Raw genomic sequence first — 20,391 nt, forward strand, 5'->3', positions numbered from 1 at the left:
ATACAGTAGTTTAATTTCTAATGGTTTGTAGCCCAATGCGTTCTGGACTTATCTAGTCCTTTGGCAGGGAATTTCAAAAGAAAGAAGCTCGGTCTTTTGTTACTGCTATCTCCACTTTCCTTCCATTGTCATGATTCCTTTTAGGCACATTAGAGAACAAGGGAGGGACAGTAAAGTAAAAGGGAAGACACAGTAGAATAAAAGGTGATTCAGGATAAGCCAGGATAAAACACAGATGCGTTTAAGGAGACGCTTGAATGTAAACTTGGAAGAAGATGGTTGAATGCCAAGAATTAATAGGAACATCAGAAGCTGCCTTATACTGAATCAGACCATTAGTCCATTTAGCTCAATATTTTCGGCACGGACTGGCAGCGGCTCTCTAGGTTTTAAGCAGGAGTTTATCTGAGCCCTAAAACTGAGACATTCTGCTTGGAAAGCAGCTGCTCTACCAATGAGCTGCAATCCTTATCCAAACTCATTTTGTTGAGACATGCAACACAAATCTTTGCCGTCTTGAAAACTGTGCTACAAGGTTTTCCTAAAAGATTTGGCTTGTTTTGGATGCAACTCTGAATTATGGCTCAGCCCTACAAGAATACGCTTTGGGCTTCTGTGTTTCTTTTCTCCTCTGATGTGGCTATGCAGAGGTTGGAAGCTTCCCCTCCCTGTTTTAAAGTAACTAGAGATCCTGGTTATGTTTGAACTGGGTAACACTGGTTAGTTTAAGCAATGGTTTGTAAGCAAGCTGGGTTCATAAACTAAGGCTCGATCCTGGCTTGTTTCAACAAACCATAGTTTAAAGCAGAAATAGCAAGTGATGTTGGAGTCCAGCTTACATCACCCCCACCCACATTTGTTAACACTCAGAGGTTACCATAGTATCTATCCATAGTTAACCAGTGTCCCCTCACTTTGCACACAGTGAGAAACTCTGGTTTGTTTAAAACAGGAAGCAAAAGCTCCTGTTTGCAGCTGCAGAACAGCAAGAACAGCAAGAGAGAGGAGGGGTTCATGCATGAGCCTGAAGCTTGCTGAAATTTGTTCCAGTATCACCAAACCATGGTTTAGTGTTGCATATGAAACGGACCACCAAATTTATTCTTCCTAACTAGATGGCTTTTCATTTCTTGTCACCTTAGGCCAAATACTCCATACTGATGTTGTCTATTTACACTCTGGTAAAGGATTCCGTGAAGCTGAGAAGATACGGTCACTTCTGCTGGATTACAAGTATGTTAAACAAACCTTCACTCTTTTGGTCTGCCTGTGCATTAGAGCTGAACCAAAATGGAAGGGGTGCCTTTTTGCAGTCCTGTTTGATGGCCCTAGAAATCTGCCTCCCCTGCTTTTTGGCAGCCTTTTTCAACCATTAGCAGGGTATTGGGAAGAGGGAGAGGAGCACATGTCTGTTGCTGAGACAACAGGGCCAACATTCCCTGTCTTGCTGAGCTGTGTTGGGCGGGCAATGGTGCTACCAATGCAATGTGGCAAGAAAGGGGCCATGTTTGCTCAATCATATCCTGGCTTCATAAACTGAGATATGAATGAACCTTCCTTGCTTCCTTCTCTGGATACTTGAATGCATTATGAAATTACCTTCCTTTACCCATAGGTTCCCACTTCATCTTAAACCAGCTTCAAACTGTAGTTTAAGGTCTGGCTTGTTCCATTGTTTCCCTGCTTGAATGAAATGGGAAACCATGGTTAGTGGGATACTTCCACACTGCATTCAGGTATGCTGTGAAGCTGAGATACCTCAACTGGACCAGGGAGCATCATTCCTTTTTCTTCATTAATGGATGTGTGCAGCACTTCCATCTCCATTCACAGTAAAGGAGTTTTCAGAGTTCTCTCTTTGTTCAGGAATGTATGGGAGATGCATTGTGCATTAATTCATTTCGGGTTAACAGGGCTGCCCTTCCCCTTATCAATGTTAATCGTGCAACATTGTCTTGTGAGAAGATACTCACCACATTCTCAGCCCATGAAATAATTACGGTAGCCTGTGTTATTACAGTTTCCCATTGCATTTTCTGATCCAATCAAGTGATAAAAATAGATATACATGAATGGAAGCAGGATAAAGAGTTGAAGGAGAAGTTTACAATTACCTGCACAATTGTTCATTCAAAAATACTTTTATTTTATTTCATTTGTATTCATTTATTTATTTCATTTGTAAAAATTGGTGTTAGTTTTCCAGGACAGTTTGCTTAAGGTGATACAGTATATGAACTTATAAACAAACAAACAGACAGACAGACAGACAGACAAACACCAGCTCTTTGCATCTCCACTATCTGAAACAATATACTATGTTAGGTGGCCTTTTCATGTTAACTCAGGTAAGTTGACCTTCTTTTTCCCATTCCATATTGTTGAGCGAGGTGCATCTCCGTCTCTCCTTGGTGGAGGAAGCAACAGCGCCCCCTACTGGGACAGATGGTGCCATGATGACGTCATACTTTCTCAACCTTAATAATTGTTTTTCCCCTCCCTCTGAAAGCTGCGGCACAGTTGTGATTGGCAATGGAACGGCGTGTAGGGAAACAGAAGCTTACTTTGCTGACTTGATTACGAAGAAATACTTCGCGCCTTTGGATGTCACTTACTGGTAAGAAAATATGTGAAGCGTGGTCTTTGCTTTCGTAGAAATGTAGCTTCTATAAGAATTTTTATTTTATTTTACTTTTGAGATGGCTTTTTTCCCATGTATCTCCTTTTGCTCAGTCCAGCTGTTTTCAGGCAAAACCTCAAAACACACAAAGAAACATTGAACATCATCATCATCATCATTATTAGTCTCCAGAGGGCCTGTAGAAACAAACTGAAGGAAACAGTTCGTTGATTGTCCCAGTAATTATGGTCACGGCACAGCACAGGAATGGGGAACACTTTTCAGCTGGGTGAGGCCAGGGGCAAAACTGATTGGAGCAATGAATGCAGATGTTAACCATTGTACCATAGGCAAATTTCTACAACACTCACCAATTTTAATTTGGGTTGGGGGGGGGAGTATTCCCAACTAGCAAAAGTTTGGGAACTCAGATGTAGACCTGATTGTCTTCATAAAGGTAAGGTAAAGGTAAAGGACCCCTGGACGGTGAAGTCCAGTCCAAGGCAACTATGGGGTTGCAGCTCTCATCTCGCTTTCAGGCCGAGGGAGCCGGTGTTTGTCCACAGACAGCTTTCCGGGTCATATGGCCAGCATAACTATACTGCTTCTGGTGCAACGGGACACTGTGACAGAAACCATAGTGCATGGAAATGCCGTTTACCTCCCCACCACAGCAGTACCTATTTATCTACTTGCAGTGGCGTGCTTTCGAACTGCTAGGTTTGAAACAGAGCAACGGGAGCTCGCCCTGTATCGTTGATTCACACCGCCAACCTTCTGATTGGCAAGCCTAGGAGGCTCAGTGGTTTAGACCACAGCGCCACCCGCGTCCCATAGTTCCTGACTGGACTGGGCAATGCACCACAAATTACAATTTTCTAGGTGACATGTTTTTGTCGTCATCCACCTGTCTCGGGAGGCAATGGAGGAGTGCATCTTTGGGGTTGAAGCAAAACTGTTGGGAGATTGTAGTGCCTGCTGTGGCTGTAGAGACCTATAATGGAGAGACATGATTTGTTGCAGCTGGGACAGAGGAAGGCGTGCCACTGCAGATGCACCACAGCCTATCTTAATAATAGAAAGTGAAGTGCTTCAGGCTGAAATCTTCTGTGTGTTTACTTAGATAAATCCCACCGAGGTCAATTGCCCAACAGTGAAATCCTAACCATGTCCTGTAAGTGCTATTGAACCCAACTGGGCGTAAAGGTAAAGGGACCCCTGACCATTAGGTCCAGTCGTGGCTGACTCTGGGGTTGCGGCGCTCATCTTGCTTTATTGGCCGAGGGAGCCGGCGTACAGCTTCAGGGTCATGCGGCCAGCATGACTAAGCTGCTTCTGGCGAACCAGAGCAGTGCACGGAAACGCCGTTTACCTTCCCGCCAGAGCGGTAGCTATTTATCTACTTGCACTTCAACGTGCTTTTGAACTGCTAGGTTGGGAGGAGCTGGGACCGAGCAATGGGAGCTCACCCCGTCGTGGGGATTCGAACCGCCGACCTTCTGATCTGCAAGTCCTAGGCTCTGTGGTTTAACCCACAGCGCCACCCGCGTCCCTTGCAACTGGGCTTACACCTGGGTAAATGGAGTTAAGATTGAAACCGTCTCTTGAATGGAATTAGATCATTGGAACCTGCCTTATTGTTGGCCCATCTAGCTCAGTATGTCTGCAATGACTGGCAGAGGCTCTCCAAATTTTCAGACATGGAACATTCCTAGTTCTACCTGTAGATACCAAGGATTGCAGCTGGGGCCTTCTGCAGGTGTCCTGCCACTGAGCCATGGCCCTTCCCTAATTCTAGCTTATCTCACTGAAATATGTGGGATGACTCTGAAACTGTTTATGTTGAAATGGAATGGATTTTGATGGACCAAGTCTGCAATCCTCTGCACGTTGTCCCATGAAGCTCAATGGACTTTCTGCTGCATTGATATATGTAGGATTGTGTTCTTAGTGCTTCTTTAACCACCCTTGACTGCTGGCTGATGAGAACAGTGTTACCAAGTAAAGAATACATACAGATTTTCTGTATCTGCTGCTTGTCTTCCCTGAAATTTGCCTGTATTAATAGTTTTTGAGCCATGTGCTTATTCATTCACTTTGGGTAAGCACTTCTCCCTGTTCCAGCTTTCGAGAAATTGGTAGTACTGCAGCCACCGGTCATCTGGGAGCATTTAACTATGCCGAAAGAGATTAAGCAAAATCCACTGAGCGTCTAATTTCCAGTGCATTCTACTCCATTGCTTAAGCAACTTAAATATCAGTATTAAACGCTTTGGTCTTTCCTAATGGAATCGCTTCCTAGCTTTGAAGTGGGCCCCTTACTGGCGAAAGTTTTAGCTTACGGTTCTCGTTCTTTTGTATTTTATATGTGTCTGCGCAAACCTTTACGTGCCCCTTTCGACTTTAATGTGTGTTACATTTCCAAATATCTGCATTAGTCTCTCCGGACTTTGCCACTTTCAAGTCCCCTTGCCCTCCTCTGTTTCTAATGTTTCACCCAGCCTAATTACATTTACTTTTCTGCTTCACAGCACTCTCAGTTTGAAGGGTGATTTAACGTTTGGGGTTCGCAGTATGATAATTATATTTCAAGACCATGGTGGGGGGGGATTAAGATGTATTTGCTCCGGTTGCAGATAAAAAGGGTTCAGATCCACTTGTAAAACTTGATTGGTTAACAGCCCATAGTTTTTTTATTATTATATTTGCTGCTCATGCAGCATTAATTCTCAATTCATCAGGATACCCAGGGTGCTGTAACTCTAGAGGTGACCTTGGGACTTGATTTACCTCCGCTCGGTTTTCTTTGTTAATGTGCCATGAAAGGAGTACATGAAAGATAGCCAACTTCAAAGCACCTTTTAAAGGAAAATGGCTGATACAAATCCCCTGGCTTTTAATAATGCCTGTCAAATGTTTCAGCTGTCTTGCGTCCTTTTACAAGCTTTTGCTTGCTGCAGTAAATCAGTTTGTTTCAGGTTGGGATGGGGGCCTTTAGAGAACAATAGGATTATTTTTATTTTGTTTTGTTTTGCTTTTTGTTCACTTTTGCAATTATTACAGTCACTTACTAATACTCATACTAGCACCACAATCCTGATGCATGCCTACTCAGAAATAAATCCCAATGAATTCAGTGGGACTTACTCCCAAGTAAGTGACACATTAACAAGTAAGTGTTTGGGATTGCAGCTTGGTTTTTTTCTTAGTTGCCTTCCTCTAGAAAAGTTGGCTTTCAAAAATTCCAGGTAAACAAGTACTTCCTTGATTCTTGTTAATAATAGTAATAGTAATAGTAATAGTAATACTCTTAAAACTAGTAAAATGATTTTAAAAAATTGTTATGAATAACACAACATTTAAATAGATAATCTCATCTGCCAGTAGTTGGGAGTTATTAGAAGAATTGTTTTTTTAAAGAAAATTGTAAAAAGTTAAGGCCCATATTTCTCAAGGGAAAGATGAAAATTTCTTACAATGAAAATTAAAACAGCAAAACCTCAAGTCCTAGGACATGGTTGGAAGATGAGTGATGTAGCAAGGTTGAAGCAACACAGGTAAAGGTCTTTGTCCGTTTATGCAGGGGCGATCACTTGGGATTTACTATATGTGCCATTTTGAGTTCTATTATGGAAAAAAGGTGGGATAATAATAATAATAATAATAATAAGAGGAGTTTGGATTCGATATCCCGCTACCTAAGGAGTCTCAAAGCGGCTAACATTCTCCTTTCCCTTCCTCCCCCACAACAAACACTCTGCAAGGTGAGTGGGGCTGAGAGACTTCAGAGAAGTGTGACTGGCCCAAGGTCACCCAGCAGCTGCATGTGGAGGAGCGGGGAAGCGAACCCGGTTCACCAGATTACGAGTCCACAGCTCTTAACCACTACACCACACTGGCTCTCAGTGTGGTGTATTAATAATTAAATGAGTGCAAGAAGAAGAAGAAGCAGGTTTTCACCAGGCAGGGATGAGAAGATCCCCAGGAGGCATCATCAACTAGATCTAGTGGGTTTCTTGGTTTGTTTGTTTATTATTAAAAATATACACTACAAAGTGTGGTATACATAAAACAATAAAAATACTGCGATAACATTTGCTAAAGTTCCCCAAAAAACAAGATAAAACAAAACTATATATTGCAGATGAAACTTCACAGTGAACAAAACACTGTTAAAAGGCGGGGCCCAGGAAAGCTTAAGAAAGCATATATACTTTTAAAAGAGGTGGTCAGAAGTAATTCCTGTCTTCAGGGAGTTCATTCAGAAGTCTGGGTGCTGTCACCAAGATGGCCCCCTCCCACCTTGTCATCAAGTGATAATCTGCTGATAGTGGAACAACCAGCAAGATTTCTCCAAAAGATCGTATAGACTCGCTTGACCTATTCTAGGGGTGGGGTGGAGAGTTGTCCAAATGCTAACAGCTAAACCTTGGCTTGGTAGCTAATAGGCTGCTAGTGCAGATATTTCAGCACCGATGTCATATACGTAAAGCAGTGTCTCACCATGTAGAGGAGAGGGTAATTATAATTACCTGGGCACATTTCACTCTGACTTCAGGCTTGGTTTTGGTACTGCGACAGCCCTGGTTGATGATGGAGTAGAGCCCTTCTGGTCCCCCTTGATCTCTCAGCTGCTTTTGATACTATTGACCTTGGTATTCTCACTGGTTTGGGAGCTGGAGGTATGGTGGTTGTGGTGGTTCCACTCCTACCTTTAGGGCAGTTTCCAAAGTGGTTCTGCTTCGCCCCTGTGGTGATGCTGCTGTAGGATCTCACAGGCTTCTGTTCTCCATGGTATTTCATATCTCTATGAGGCTGGTGGGAGCAGTTATCAGGGGATTTGGAGCACAGCATCGTCAAATACAAATGAAGGTCAGTAATATTTATAATAGCGGAACCAAGTGAGGCTGAGCAGGTACTGGGCAGATGCCTGGAGGCATGAATGGACTTGATGAGAGCCAGTAAGTTGAAATGGAGTCCCAACAAAGCAAAGGCACTTCTGATGGGTAGTTGTTGTGGGGCGGGGTATGGCCTGTTCTAGATTGAGTTCCCACAGCAGACAATGATGGCCGCCAACCTAAAAAGGGACCCCTGACCATTAGGTCCAGTCGTGGCCAACTCTGGGGTTGCGATGCTCATCTCGCTTTATTGGCCGAGGGAGCCGGCGTACAGCTTCCGGGTCATGTGGCCAGCATGACTAAGCCGCTTCTGGTGAACCAGAGCAGCACACGGAAACGCCATTTACTTTCCCGCCGGAGCGGTACCTATTTATCTACTTGCACTTTGACATGCTTTTGAACTGCTAGGTTGGCAGGAGCAGGGACCAAGAAACGGCAGCTCACCCCATCATGGGGATTCGAACCGCCAACCTTCTGATCAGCAAGTCCTAGGCTCTGTGGTTTAACCCACAGTGCCACCTGTGTCCCTCTCGGCCACCAACCTAGATGGCTTCAAAAGAGGATTAGACCAATTCGTGGAGGAGAGGGCTAGCAATGCTTCTGAATGCCAGTTAGTGGAAACCACAGGAGGGAAGGTTGCTGTTGTACTTGAGTCCTCCTTGCTGGTTTCTCACAGGCATCTAGTTGGCCACTGTGAGAACAGAATGCTGGACTAGACTGGCCATTGGCCTGATTCATTAGGGTGTTCTTGCACATTTACTTACCCCCTTCCAGCTCTTAATGTTCACGAATGACTTGGGACTCCTCTACCTTGCACGGCAAGGTTTTATATTAGATATTCTTAATGCAAAATCCAGCATGTCAACTTTTGTAATCTAGGAGGCAAATCATTACCTAGTCCTCATGGACCTTCTGACAAATTGCTGAGATCAGTTACAGTCCTACATACTGGCCTGCATTAAAAATGTGCTCTTTCGGGTTTTGACATTTTAAAGGTTTGGAAATGAGATACTCCCAAATATTATTTACAGTCAGCGGAAAAAGGAAGTCCTGGAACCTACTAAACATTTTGTCAGGCAGGATTTTCAAGCTGCTTCAAATAAATGGACGTGTGTGATATCACCTTCATAACAGCCTTCCCCTGCCTTGACTTTTTCTAGTAATATATTATTACTTGAGGCCTTTAATTCAAAATGGAAAACAAAATGGATGGTTACCTATCTACCTATCATTGAACTGAGTCCCTCCACTATGAAACTAATATGTTTTGAATCTCAGGAACTCTTGTGGGATCTCAGGAGCCAAGCCAGTTTGAATAACTGTTTTGAAATAGCTCTCCCCCCCCCCCGCCCCATGTCGGTGTCTGTTCTTATTTCGTTGTTTCTGAAATTATTCCTGCAGTTGACGTGCAGTGCCCCCTCCAAACACAACCTTTTCCCTCTCTAGCCCAATTGAATTGTCTCATTTAATTAAATGCAATTAATTATTCGGCAAACAAATTAGTCAGCCTGCAAATCGGAAGCTATTTAGTACTTTTGGTTGGAATGCGCTAGAATTAGCATTTGATAAAATGTTGTTTGACATTTGAACCTGTTAAGAAGCGTTTCGGAGAAATGGTTTAGACGTGTGCCTTCGCTGGAACACTCTTGCCTCACTGCTGGGTGGAAGAACTTTGGAAAGGAAATTTTGGGGGAGACCAATGGTAACAGTTCCCTTGGTGAGTCTACTCTGTATAATTTCACCCGTGCAGTGCTAGGGCTGAAACATTAATAGCAGTAGTAATAATAACAACAATAACAGTAACAACAACAACTTTCTATACCACCCTTCATCCGAAGATCACAGGGCAGTTTACAATGTAAAACATATCTTGCTACGCTGCCCTCTTCAGTCAGCAGTGGCAAGTTCAATCAATTTTGGTGTTTCATTATTTCAAACAATTGTTTATAGATTGGGTAGGGCTGGGCAATATATCATCCAAAACTGGTTTGAAGTCCAAATTGTGATATTGGTTTCATAATTTTTGACCTGGAAATATATAACGAATCATGATGTCTGTGTGTGTGTGTGTGTGCGCGCGCGCTATGCAAAAATCACAACGTGTTGGAAAACCGTGAAGCCAGCCAATGTTTCTCTTGATTCCTGCAACCCTGCTATAAGTGGGTAGGGAAGGAAAATTGTAGTAGTGAGATGAATTGGAGTGACTGGGAATGCATGAAGGGATCAAGAACATAGAGCAAGCTGTCTTGGCAGGCTTAAATACCGGTAGGTCACTCCCCTCACCTTGGGGGGAAGGGTTACCAAACTCTTTGTTCTCTCACTTCTGCCATGTGAACTCTACCACTAAGGAGGTCCAAATTGGATGTTCCAAGCTTAGACTACATGGCTTAATAATTTAGAAACCCTTACCATTTTGGAACCCAAGTTATACCGCCTGTCTTTTCTTGCTGCTGTATGGTAAAACCACATGAATCTGACCTTTGAAGAGTTTGTAAGTACAGTGGTACCTCTGGTTTTGAATGCTTCAGGTTACGGACTCCACTAACCTGGAGGTAGCTGCTCCTGGTTGCGAACTTTGCCCCAGGAAATTGCATCCTGGAGGCCCCATTAGTAAAAACGCGCCTCAGGATAAGAACGGTTTCAGCTTAAGAATGGACCTCCGGAACGAATTAAGTTCATAAGCAGAGGTACCACTGTAAAGCATTTTTAACTTATCAGCAGTATGCTTTCTTTCTATGTTAAGGGAAGAGGGGAAATTTGGAAGCAACTCAAAAGGGGGTATTTTAAAGGTCTAATACTCTACCCTGCTGAGCAAAAACCGTAACCCTTCCACTTTATCTCGGTGGCTTAGGGTGTGCATCTCTTTGGCCTATGACTCCCTGAATCTTCCGCGTCCTGGAAATTTGACGGCCCATTCTACCAGGGCAGCAGCAAACTGCTGCATTCTGCACTAACTCCACCCTAGCCGACACTTGTAGGGCAGCCACACTGGGCATCTCCCAGCACGTTTATGAGGCACTACAAGATGGGCATTTATACCTCTGCTGAAGCCACCTTTGACTCCAGGGTCCTACACCAGCCATCAGTGGACTCAAGGCTGCCATTTAAAAATTTCTACAGTGCTGCTACAGTGATGACATTATGGGCACTCCAGGGCATTGTGGGAAATTTTTAATGATGTGCGGCCTATGACTGGCACCAGCAATGGTGTGGACTGGGGTGCTTAAGCTCTCTTGGTTGCCTGAGGATACTATGTGCTTCCATTGGCCTTTATTTAGACCTTTTCTTCCGATGCTATATCCCTTATCTAATTCACTTCCAATGCTGCTATGCCCCACATAGATTTAATAGCAGATGGGGGCGGGCGGATTTAGATTGGGGAAATGGCATAGGAAGAAGGGTTAAGTACCCCTTCCCCTGGTACCTTCTTCAAAGCAGCTGTGTATGACTGCTGGTTGGTAAAATGAAAATCCACAGAGATCCTAATTGTGGATTTCCTGTGTCCTGTCACATTTCGCCCTGATCTGGCCGAATATAGCATTCATCTCTTCCCAGGAGATTTCTGCCTAGGTCCCGTGTTTGTCATTTCCTAAGCTGCATTAAACCAATGTCTGAAGATCTACAGTGATTAGATGTACGATGTCACTGGAACACCCTGGGCTGATTTAACACTGCTTTAATGGGAAGTAAGTGTGATCTCCGAAAGCAGGGTTGTATCTCTGCTCTTCTGTCTTGGAGGGAGAGGAGCAGTGGTGATGATCAGACGTCCCAATATTTGGAGCTGGTTTGGATTCAGATCAGCATCTGTGATGACAGATGCTGAGCAGATGTGTTCGATAACTGGCACAAACGATCTTTAGGACTCTTGACGATGAGAGCTATGAAGAGAAGACACAAAAAGAGGCCTGAAGGAAGACGACTGCATGATTTCAGAGTGTTTCACGGTATCCGTTCATGTTGGTATGTGGCTATCAGTATAATTTTTCCTGACTATAGGTCTTTAGGGCTGATGAGAAACACTTCAGGAATTGTTTTTAAAAATACATTTTTACATATAATATTTTGCTGGATGGCTTGGCTCTCTTGTGCTCCTTCCGCTCTGAATGGTAGTCTTGCATATCTTTTCTCTCTCTTTTTCTTTAGCTTCACAATGATATATTCTAGCAGAACATGCAATTTCATTTTTGAGTCTGCTTTTCTTTTTGTTGTTCTGCTGGACGTTAAATGTATTGACTGGATCTGCCCAGTCCCATTACTGATTCCCAGCAAACGGCAATATTCTTTATGACAGACGGGGCAGGATTCTTAAAAACCATGCAGTCTGTTATTGGCATACAAATACCGTAAGCGATAGAAGCTCTGTTGGATCATTCTGTTGGCATCTGATAAGCAAAGACAAATAAGGGATGCAAAATCAGATTTGTTTATTTTTCTTCATTAAAAAAACTTTATAGCCTGCTTCCCGCCCCTGACATAGACGTAGAGTTGCCCAAAGTGGCTTCCAGTGAAAAGAAACAAAAGCAGGAATAATCTAACAATTAAAGAACAAATTAGCAAAACTAGACATTTAAACAGGAGCTGAGACACAAAGGAGTCACGCTAACTATAGATACATTAAACAGCCACAGAATGAAAAGCTTGTTTAAAAAGGAAAGTTTACAGAGTGTTAGCACAGAAAAAGTCCTCTCACCTGTTGCTTGTAATCCAACAAGAAAGCTCGGCTTCAAATTGTAGGTTTCTGCCCAAAACAAGCTGTAGTTAAGCTGCTGAGCAGAGTTTGCATGTAAGGCAAAGCCATGGTTTAATCAACCATGGGTTAGTGTTATGTGCAAACCAGGCCAATATATGTAAATCTTGTCAAAGTGGAAGTAGTTGTCAAAGAGTTTGATGAGTTTGATGGTATAAATCCCAACTAACTTGTACCCTTCTCTGACTTATATGGAATAACATACAAGAGTAAGCAAAGTTAATGAAATAAAGATTAATATTGGGGAAAATAGCCATGTATTCTGCCATATTTTCCATCTCTCGCCTTCTACTCCTGGCCAAGAGCTTTGTTTCACACACCCTGAGCCTTCTGATCATATTTACTTGGAATTTATTTCTATTCATTTAAATGGTGACTTAATTTCCAAGTGAATATGCATACGATTACAGCCCAAGTCTCTCAAGAGTATCAACTTTCTCTCTGAGTATCCGGACATCTTGAAGTTGGTATTCTTTTAATTAAAATAAAATGATAGAAGCATTTAATGAAAAGCAAAGCAACCTTATTTTACCATCACAAGGAATCTCAAATTATGTGTCAGGCATCCTTGAAGAACAAGGAAGCCAAATTGGATCCCTGCTCTGATTTATAAACATTGTTAGGGTTTGTATGGGACCAGTGGTCTACTTTAGCCATGTCTCTGAGAGTTTGCATGTGGCCTCTGTGACTTTTTCTTTTAAATCTTATTTTCTTTGGACAGATGGCCTCCATGTCTCACCACACACAGTTTTTAAATTTCCCCAGAGCTTCAAAAGTGCTTTGGTTTGCCATATCTGTTGGCAGGGTTGGGCCCTGCTGTTTGATTTACAAACCGGTTGGAAGCTCCACTGAGCAAGTGGAACCAGTTGTGCGGGACTTTGGTTGTGTGACACGCTTTCTTGAATGGGAACAAATGTTATACCCATGACATCTTTCCCAAATCTGTACCCATGAGTATTAAAGAAAACTTGATAGCAGCTTCAGGTTCACTTCTTCTACCTTGGGACCATATATTTGACTGTTTTCCTGCATAAGCCATTCCAAACATTACACGGCAAGCTAACTCGTCAAAGTTAGCTTCCCCATATGTGCATTAATTAATTTACTTAAAAGGCTTCTGTGCTGCTTTTCAGAACAATGGCCTCACAAAGTGCTTTGCAGTCAAATGCATCAATAACAAATCCCTTTCCAACATTTTATCAGGCAGCTGTTGCCAATCTAGACTCTTTAATGAGTGCAGAAAGATGCATGGGTTTTGCAACACATACTTGGTTCATTCTTACGTCACCACACTTAATTGAACACCTTAAAAGCAGAATATCTGAACAGGCTCTACACCTGCAGAATCTCTGTGAGGATGCCATATGGTTATAGACTAGTTTGTCATTTATTTCCATTTGTGCCCCAGTTCTGCATATCAGCTTCCTTGAAGTTTGTCTAGGGCAGAGATGTCTAAATTGTGTCCTTCAATATGTTGCTGAACTACAACTCCGATTAGCCCAGCTCGGATGGCCAGTCACCAGGAATGGTGAACATTGTGGTTCAGAAACGTCAGGAGCCCGTGTGTTATCCACCCCTGATTTAAAGAAATAGATGAGCTGACAAAGCGTGGTTTGGTGTGATATTTGGCCACTCTTACCTCTAGTGGCTGCTTGCTTGTGCCATGGAGATGGGAGTGACCTTGGGTAGCTGAGTGCTGACAGGACAGAAAACAAAAAACAGGCAAGCACCTCTACACCACGGCTTGCCTGTCATACTCTAGTTGTGATTTGGCTTTTAAACTATGGTTAGCACAAACTATGGGTTGGGATGATGCTTAGTAGAGCCTGAAAGCATAAATGAATTTTCTTTAGCTGGATGATTAATTTGGAAGTGGACTATGGAAGTTCATGTTTATGGTGCTATTTTCAGTAAGGGGAGCTTTGTGTCACAATAGCTTTATGACTTAAGACAGAAACTCTGTTCTCATGCTGTCAATAGAAAACAATGGGGGACAAATGCAGGTAACTGTCACCTTTTTAATCACAAGACCTGCCATTTCAGGGCTTCACTTTCTGCCACTGACTTGGGATGTGTATTTCTGCTGGGGGTGAATTGCCAGCACCAGCTTTCTTCTGATAACAGCATCTGGCACTAGATTGATTTAACAGACTCTGAGGTTTGCTCTTTTCAGATATGCATTCTTACGGCAGCTACTGTGTAGTTCTGACATGACCACACGCTGCTGTTGTTTTTTCTGCCTCCTAGCACCACGTGTGAAGCTAAAGCTCTTTGACACCTGCCATTTGGACCCTTTTCTTACAGAAAAATGTCATCGTTTTCCGACAAGATGAAGACAGATATCTGATCGTTCTTCTCTTTGCAGAGATGTGCTGAGGGCATGGTTCATAGATGAATGGATAAAGGATTCCAGTGTCACAATTGCACAGTTTGCTACGTTTGGTTTAGTAAGCCAGAGGAAGATGTAGCGCTTTGTATTGGAAGATCCTCTTCCAAATGAAACATAGGAGAGGTTTCATTTTATTAGGCTAAAATCGTCCTACTGTTCCAGTGATTTTTCTGGGAACCAATTCATCATGACTGTAAAAGTGTGTGACCTTAGAAGAAGCCAGGACTGGGGGAAGATGTTTCCATAATAATTGCAAAATAGTCAGAATTATGACATATCAAATGAAGATATCTGGTTTGCACAAGGACTTCAGTTGGCACCATGGAATTTTCCTTCCATCTTCTCCCCTTCCTGAAAATTTGTTTATAGGTGGGTGGGTGTGTTTAGGGAACCCCCAGGACAGATTGTGGGGCACGTGGGGAGGGGAAGCAAAAGCCCTTGTGTGAACAGGACAACTTGATTGGATGCAAACTCATGTATCCGAATTGTCCCATACAATTGTGTGTTGGGGAAGTTGCCGCAGATCCTTCACCCCACTCCAGTCAATTATCTTCTGAAGTGCTCCATCCGAAGTCTCTGCTTGAGCACCACACACAGCAGGCATAGAAGACTGCTTGGCAGTTGTCACAGAGTTGCTTTTGTCATATGAAGCAACAACATCATTGTGTTGGGAATTTAAATTTTTTATTTTTGCCTAGAATGGCAGGCTGGGCAACTTAGCATCTTTGCTGAAGGACAGAGATAAATACAGAACCTTAAAAACGATCCCAATTCCTGTTTTAGGGAGCAATTCTAAGCACAGGAAGCTGGCATATATTAAGCTAAGGTGGCATAAAGCACACCATATGCAGGGTTAGCCAGGGCAGATAGGAGAGGTGAGGCAAGACATGCCTGCAGCGATAGACAACTTCAGAGTCTCTCTCCTGCAATAATCCCCAACACTGCTTTGTTGCTTTGGGAAGCAACAAGTCCAACCCCTTTAAAAGGTAAAGGGACCCCTGATCGTTAGGTCCAGCCGCAGATGACTCTGGGGTTACGATGCTCATCTCGCTTTATTGGCCGAGGAGCAGGCGTACAGCTTCTGGGTCATGTGGCCAGCATGACTAAGCCGCTTCTGACAAACCAGAGCAGCGCATGGAAATGCCATTTACCCTCCCGCTGGAGTGGTACCTATTTATCTACTTGCACTTTGATGTGCTTTTGAACTGCTAGGTTGGCAGGAGCAGGGATGGAACAATGGGAGCTCACTCCATTGCGGGGATTCAAACCGCCGACCTTCTGATCGGCAAGCCCTAGGCTGTGTGGTTTAAACCACAGTGCCACCCGCGTCCCTGCAAACGAGCAGATGCCGATGAGCTCCTCGAGACCACAGTGCCAAGCAAAGTGAGTAAGGGGTGTATAGGAATGTGGCTCCCCTCTGTCGGGCAAAAGGCCACAGCGGATTTTCTGTAGTGACTTGGACACCTCTCTCACAATGCATCTGGCCGGGGAACAAGGGCGTGGGCCTTGGGAGAGGAGGATGAGATCTGTGGGGATGGCAGTTGCCTGTCTTATCTGTGCAGGAACATCTTCCTGGAGCCATGCCTAGGCAGGGAGCTGTTCATTGCTACAGTGCTGGGGCTGACAGAGAGAGCAGGGTGGCTGTGCTGGAGAATGAGGTGTTGTTGGGGCTTTTCCTCCCCACCCCTTGGACAGAGCTTGTTTTCTGTCTCCTGGCTGCTTCGGTTGCTGACTGTCCAGAGTGCAGCTGGCAGTACTGCTGCTATATTCCTTTTTTCCCCTCTCTTCATTTTAATACATCACAAAAAAGAGAAATACGAAAATAAACAAATATCCATCACCACTTGACAACTAAAAACAACAACAAAACAAAACAAAAAAGAAACAATTGAATAGTGAATAGTGTTGAATAGTGTTCACGATACTTTGACATAAAAATGGTCTTTTTTCTGTAGACCTGACTTTTGACGTCTGAGCCTTACTTCTATTTCTCATCAATTGTTCACAATTGTTCATATAATAACATATTTTGGTTTTAATATTATTTATTTTATCATGGGTTTCCCCTCAGACTTGAAGCTCCTACTGAAGTTATTCAAAGGCTGGTGCAGAGTTTAAACTGTCATTACTATTTTTCAAATAAATTTTAAAGACTTCCCATTTTGAAATAAGCACTTCCTTTGATTTATTTTTTATTCTTTCTGATAGATTGTCTAATTCTGCATATTCAAGCATTTTTTGAGTCCACTCTAATCTAGAAGTGACTTTATCACTTTTCCAGTTTGTCACAATGAGAACTCCTGCTGCGACCGTGGCGTATAGAAAAAAATCCTTTGCGTTTTTGGGGATATCTGGGTCTGTGATTCCCCAGTAAGTAGGCTTCTGGTTTTTTGTTGAAAGATAATTATAACATTTTTTGCCAGTTCAGAATGAGCTGCTGCTCTATTCCTGTTGGGGAGAAGAGCTTGGGTGTCACCATATAGGCCTCATTCGCCCCCCCCCCCCCATTTCTGGGGTGCAGTCTCTGCTTAGCAAGTGCTCAGCCTGACCGCTGTGTGTAGAATGTGTTCCTGGACTGGAAAATGCCTTTCACCTTAAGGCCCCAGAACAGCTACTCTAGATGAATCGCATCCTCATGTATCTTGATTGTGCCTTCTGTCTGAGTACTTGGAACTTCACATCTTATTCCTCCTCCTTGAAACAGTTTCTTTCCTGTGACTTTTTTTTTTTAATAGCAAGGCTTACACACCACTTAATCAAATAATTTTAAGTAAAACAGCTAAGTTGGTTAGAGCGTGGTGCTGACAACACCAAGGTTGCAGGTTTGATCCTGTATATTCCTGCATTGCAGGAGGTCGGACTAGATCGGGGTAGGCAACCTAAGGCCCGTGGGCTGGATCCGGCCCAGTCGCCTTCTCAGTCCAGCCCACGGACAGTCCGGGAATCAGCGTGTTTTTACATGAGTAGAATGTGTCCTTTTATTTAAAATGCACCTCTAGGTTATTTGTGGGGCATAGGAATTTGTTCATTTCCCCCCCAAAATATAGTCCTGCCCACCTCATGGTCTGAGGGACGGTGATCTGGCCCATTGCTGAAAAAGGTTGCTGACCCCTGGACTAGATATTCCTCAGGGTCCCTTCCAACTCTATGATTCTATGGAAAATAGTGATGAAACAGACATTAAAAATAGTAGGCAAAACAAGGTTTGCAAAACGTAGATGAAATAATAATAATAGTAATTCTTTATTAAACTACTAATCGCTTATCGCCCAAAGGGTCTCAAGTGATATACATGGAAAATGAATCAATTATACCATAGAAGAAAATGGGGCATTATATAGCACATTAATATTGCTTTGGGGAAGAAAACGCACACATTATATAGCTGGGTGGGCTTGTCAAAAACAATGCCTAATATTGAAAGGCAGGGCGGTTCAGTGAATAGGTGTTGCCGCATTAAAATATAATTCCTTGAAAGTGTGGCATGAGCATTATGTGGCATTTTAAAAAGTGCCAGTATCACAGATCAGGTGGTCCTTAAGGTCCCAAGCTGTTAAGGAGTTTATGTACTAATAGAAACACATTGAATTTGACCATGTGAAATTTGGCAGCCAGTTCAAGATCACTGAGCAGAGGTGTTAACATGCCGGCAGAGTCTCTTGTCTTGTCAGCAGTAATTCTGTACTAACTTCAGTTTCTGGACCAAGCATGGGGGCGGGGCAGGATGAATGAATAGCTTATCTGAAGCCCTTAAATATGACTCAGAAATCTGCGCTTCTAATTCCATCTGCGGATATTGATGCTGCCAAGGCACTGTTGTACACTCTCAAGTTTGCATCACTTTTTGTGGTCGGCACGCAAAGGGAACCTGCCAATGCTTTTCAGCTGATGGCCTATCCCTGCATTGTGAGCCAACAGAGTGTTTCAAAGACCCTCCCTCCCCCATTTTTGGTCAAGTTTGCAGGCTAGTCATTGCTTAGAGCTTTATTAAACAACATGCGTAGTGGTCAACAGTAGATGAATCTGATGGAGTGGGCTGTTGAATGTGGATTTCCATTGTCATGGCTCAATTCATGTGCCCGGGACATAAAGGCCTAAATCCATTGCACAATTAAGCTTGCTTAAGCCCATTGAAATAAATGGTCTCAAGCACGCCTAATTCTGTGTTGGATTTAGGTCAAATAAATATTATTGTAAGTGGTGAAAGACATATTATTGCAGGAATAATACTGTAGAAGACGCATGCCATCAAGGGGAAGTGGCGGCCACGGTACTTTAAACTCCACTGGGATGTAGTAGGAGCTTTAGCATAATAGTATTGGTATTTTATTCTACCTATATGCTAGTTTTCAGCTTTCTAACTATTGTTTGTGCCCTTTCTTTTTAGCGCTGTTTTGCTGAACCATGTCTAAGCATAGATGAATAACCGATATGATTTTCACCAAATAAAGTTGTAGCTTAGAGAATATCAAAAGTGTTTGTCTGATGGGGGAAGGGGAAATACTGTATTATGTCGATATATTCTCAATTTCTCATGTTTCAGGGTACTGTGATTTCTCTCTCTCTCTCCCCCCCCACTTATAAACATTGTTTTTCATGAACTTTCCCTGACTCCTTTAAATTTATTGAGAAGAGGGGTTTCAATAAGCTCTGTAGAATGTGAGAGAATGATTAAATATGTCAGTATTTGATACATGAGTTATTCCAAAAGATCCTAAGGTTAACAAAATAATAAAATTGGACATAAATCCAACCTTCCTCGAATCGGCTGTCAAATCACGACGCTTTTCTCCCACACAAGTGAAAATACGTGTATTTTTCCATGGCAGGGCTTTACCAAGGATGATGGCACACAGCAAGGCTGACAATCCCCGTCTGAGATGCATGATTTTTGAGACATATGCCACCTCTCTTGACCCGTAGCTGGCCTCCAAATGCATTCTCAGGTTTAGCTGCCAAATGGGGACCTGGTGTAAGTGAATGCCGCCCCATTGCCTCTAGGGTCCTTTCTCGCTAGGGCTGGGTTTGGCTCTGGCACTGCAAACTGTCAATCCAACATTCCGCTGACTTAATTGGAGTTGAATTTATTTATTTATCTGAGCGCACATGTGGGCGCATACAAAAAAAAGAAAAGAAAACCACCACGTTTGACTTTGTCAGGGAGAAATTGGCAAGAAATTGCCTTTGAGAAGCATTTGTGGTTTAGAATTATGCACAATTCAGCTGTTGCCATGGGCTGCTGACAGTAGTTCAACTTACTCAGTTCTTAAGTCTATGATGATTAGGTGCCGGCTGTGTTCTTATTGTGTTCTCTTTCTGCCCAACTTGTTGGCCTAGCATTGATGCTTTGCTTGGCGTGTTTTGAATCCTGATTGTACCTGGTGCATTTTATTGTAAGCACACTGTGTTGCTTCAGTTTATAGTGAATGGGTTTCTTTATCTTGAATTTTTGGGGAATTCTTCACATTGACAGGCCACAATGTTTGAAATAAGTGCTCGTGTTGACATTTTTTTTGAGGAAAAAAACTAGGCCTCCTCTTGTATGCATGCAGAAATACGGTTGCAAATTCATCTCCTTTTCACTCACCAAACATTACAAGACCTTCCTTTGACATAACCTTGAAAGTATCTGTTTACAAAATGTTTGTACTGCATTTATGGGGAGAATAATGAACAGGGTTGAGCAAGCTAAAGTAAAGATTTAAATCCAGCAGAGGATAGATGGGAGTGCATTTGT

The 20,391-nt window shown here is 42.9% G+C and overlaps 1 protein-coding gene across 1 annotated transcript in view; it reads left to right on the plus strand.

The window, feature by feature from the left end:
* Positions 1-20,391, plus strand: part of SRBD1 (S1 RNA binding domain 1) — a 173,973-nt gene that overhangs the window by 38,056 nt on the left and 115,526 nt on the right. The window contains exons 13-14 of the mRNA XM_081903824.1: positions 1,143-1,233; positions 2,510-2,617. Of these exons, the coding sequence (XP_081759950.1) occupies positions 1,143-1,233; positions 2,510-2,617 (199 nt within the window). The remainder of the gene's footprint in view (positions 1-1,142; positions 1,234-2,509; positions 2,618-20,391) is intronic.

The sequence above is a fragment of the Podarcis melisellensis genome (assembly GCF_964234715.1).
Source record: "Podarcis melisellensis genome assembly, chromosome: 3".
Lineage (NCBI taxonomy): Eukaryota > Metazoa > Chordata > Lepidosauria > Squamata > Lacertidae > Podarcis > Podarcis melisellensis.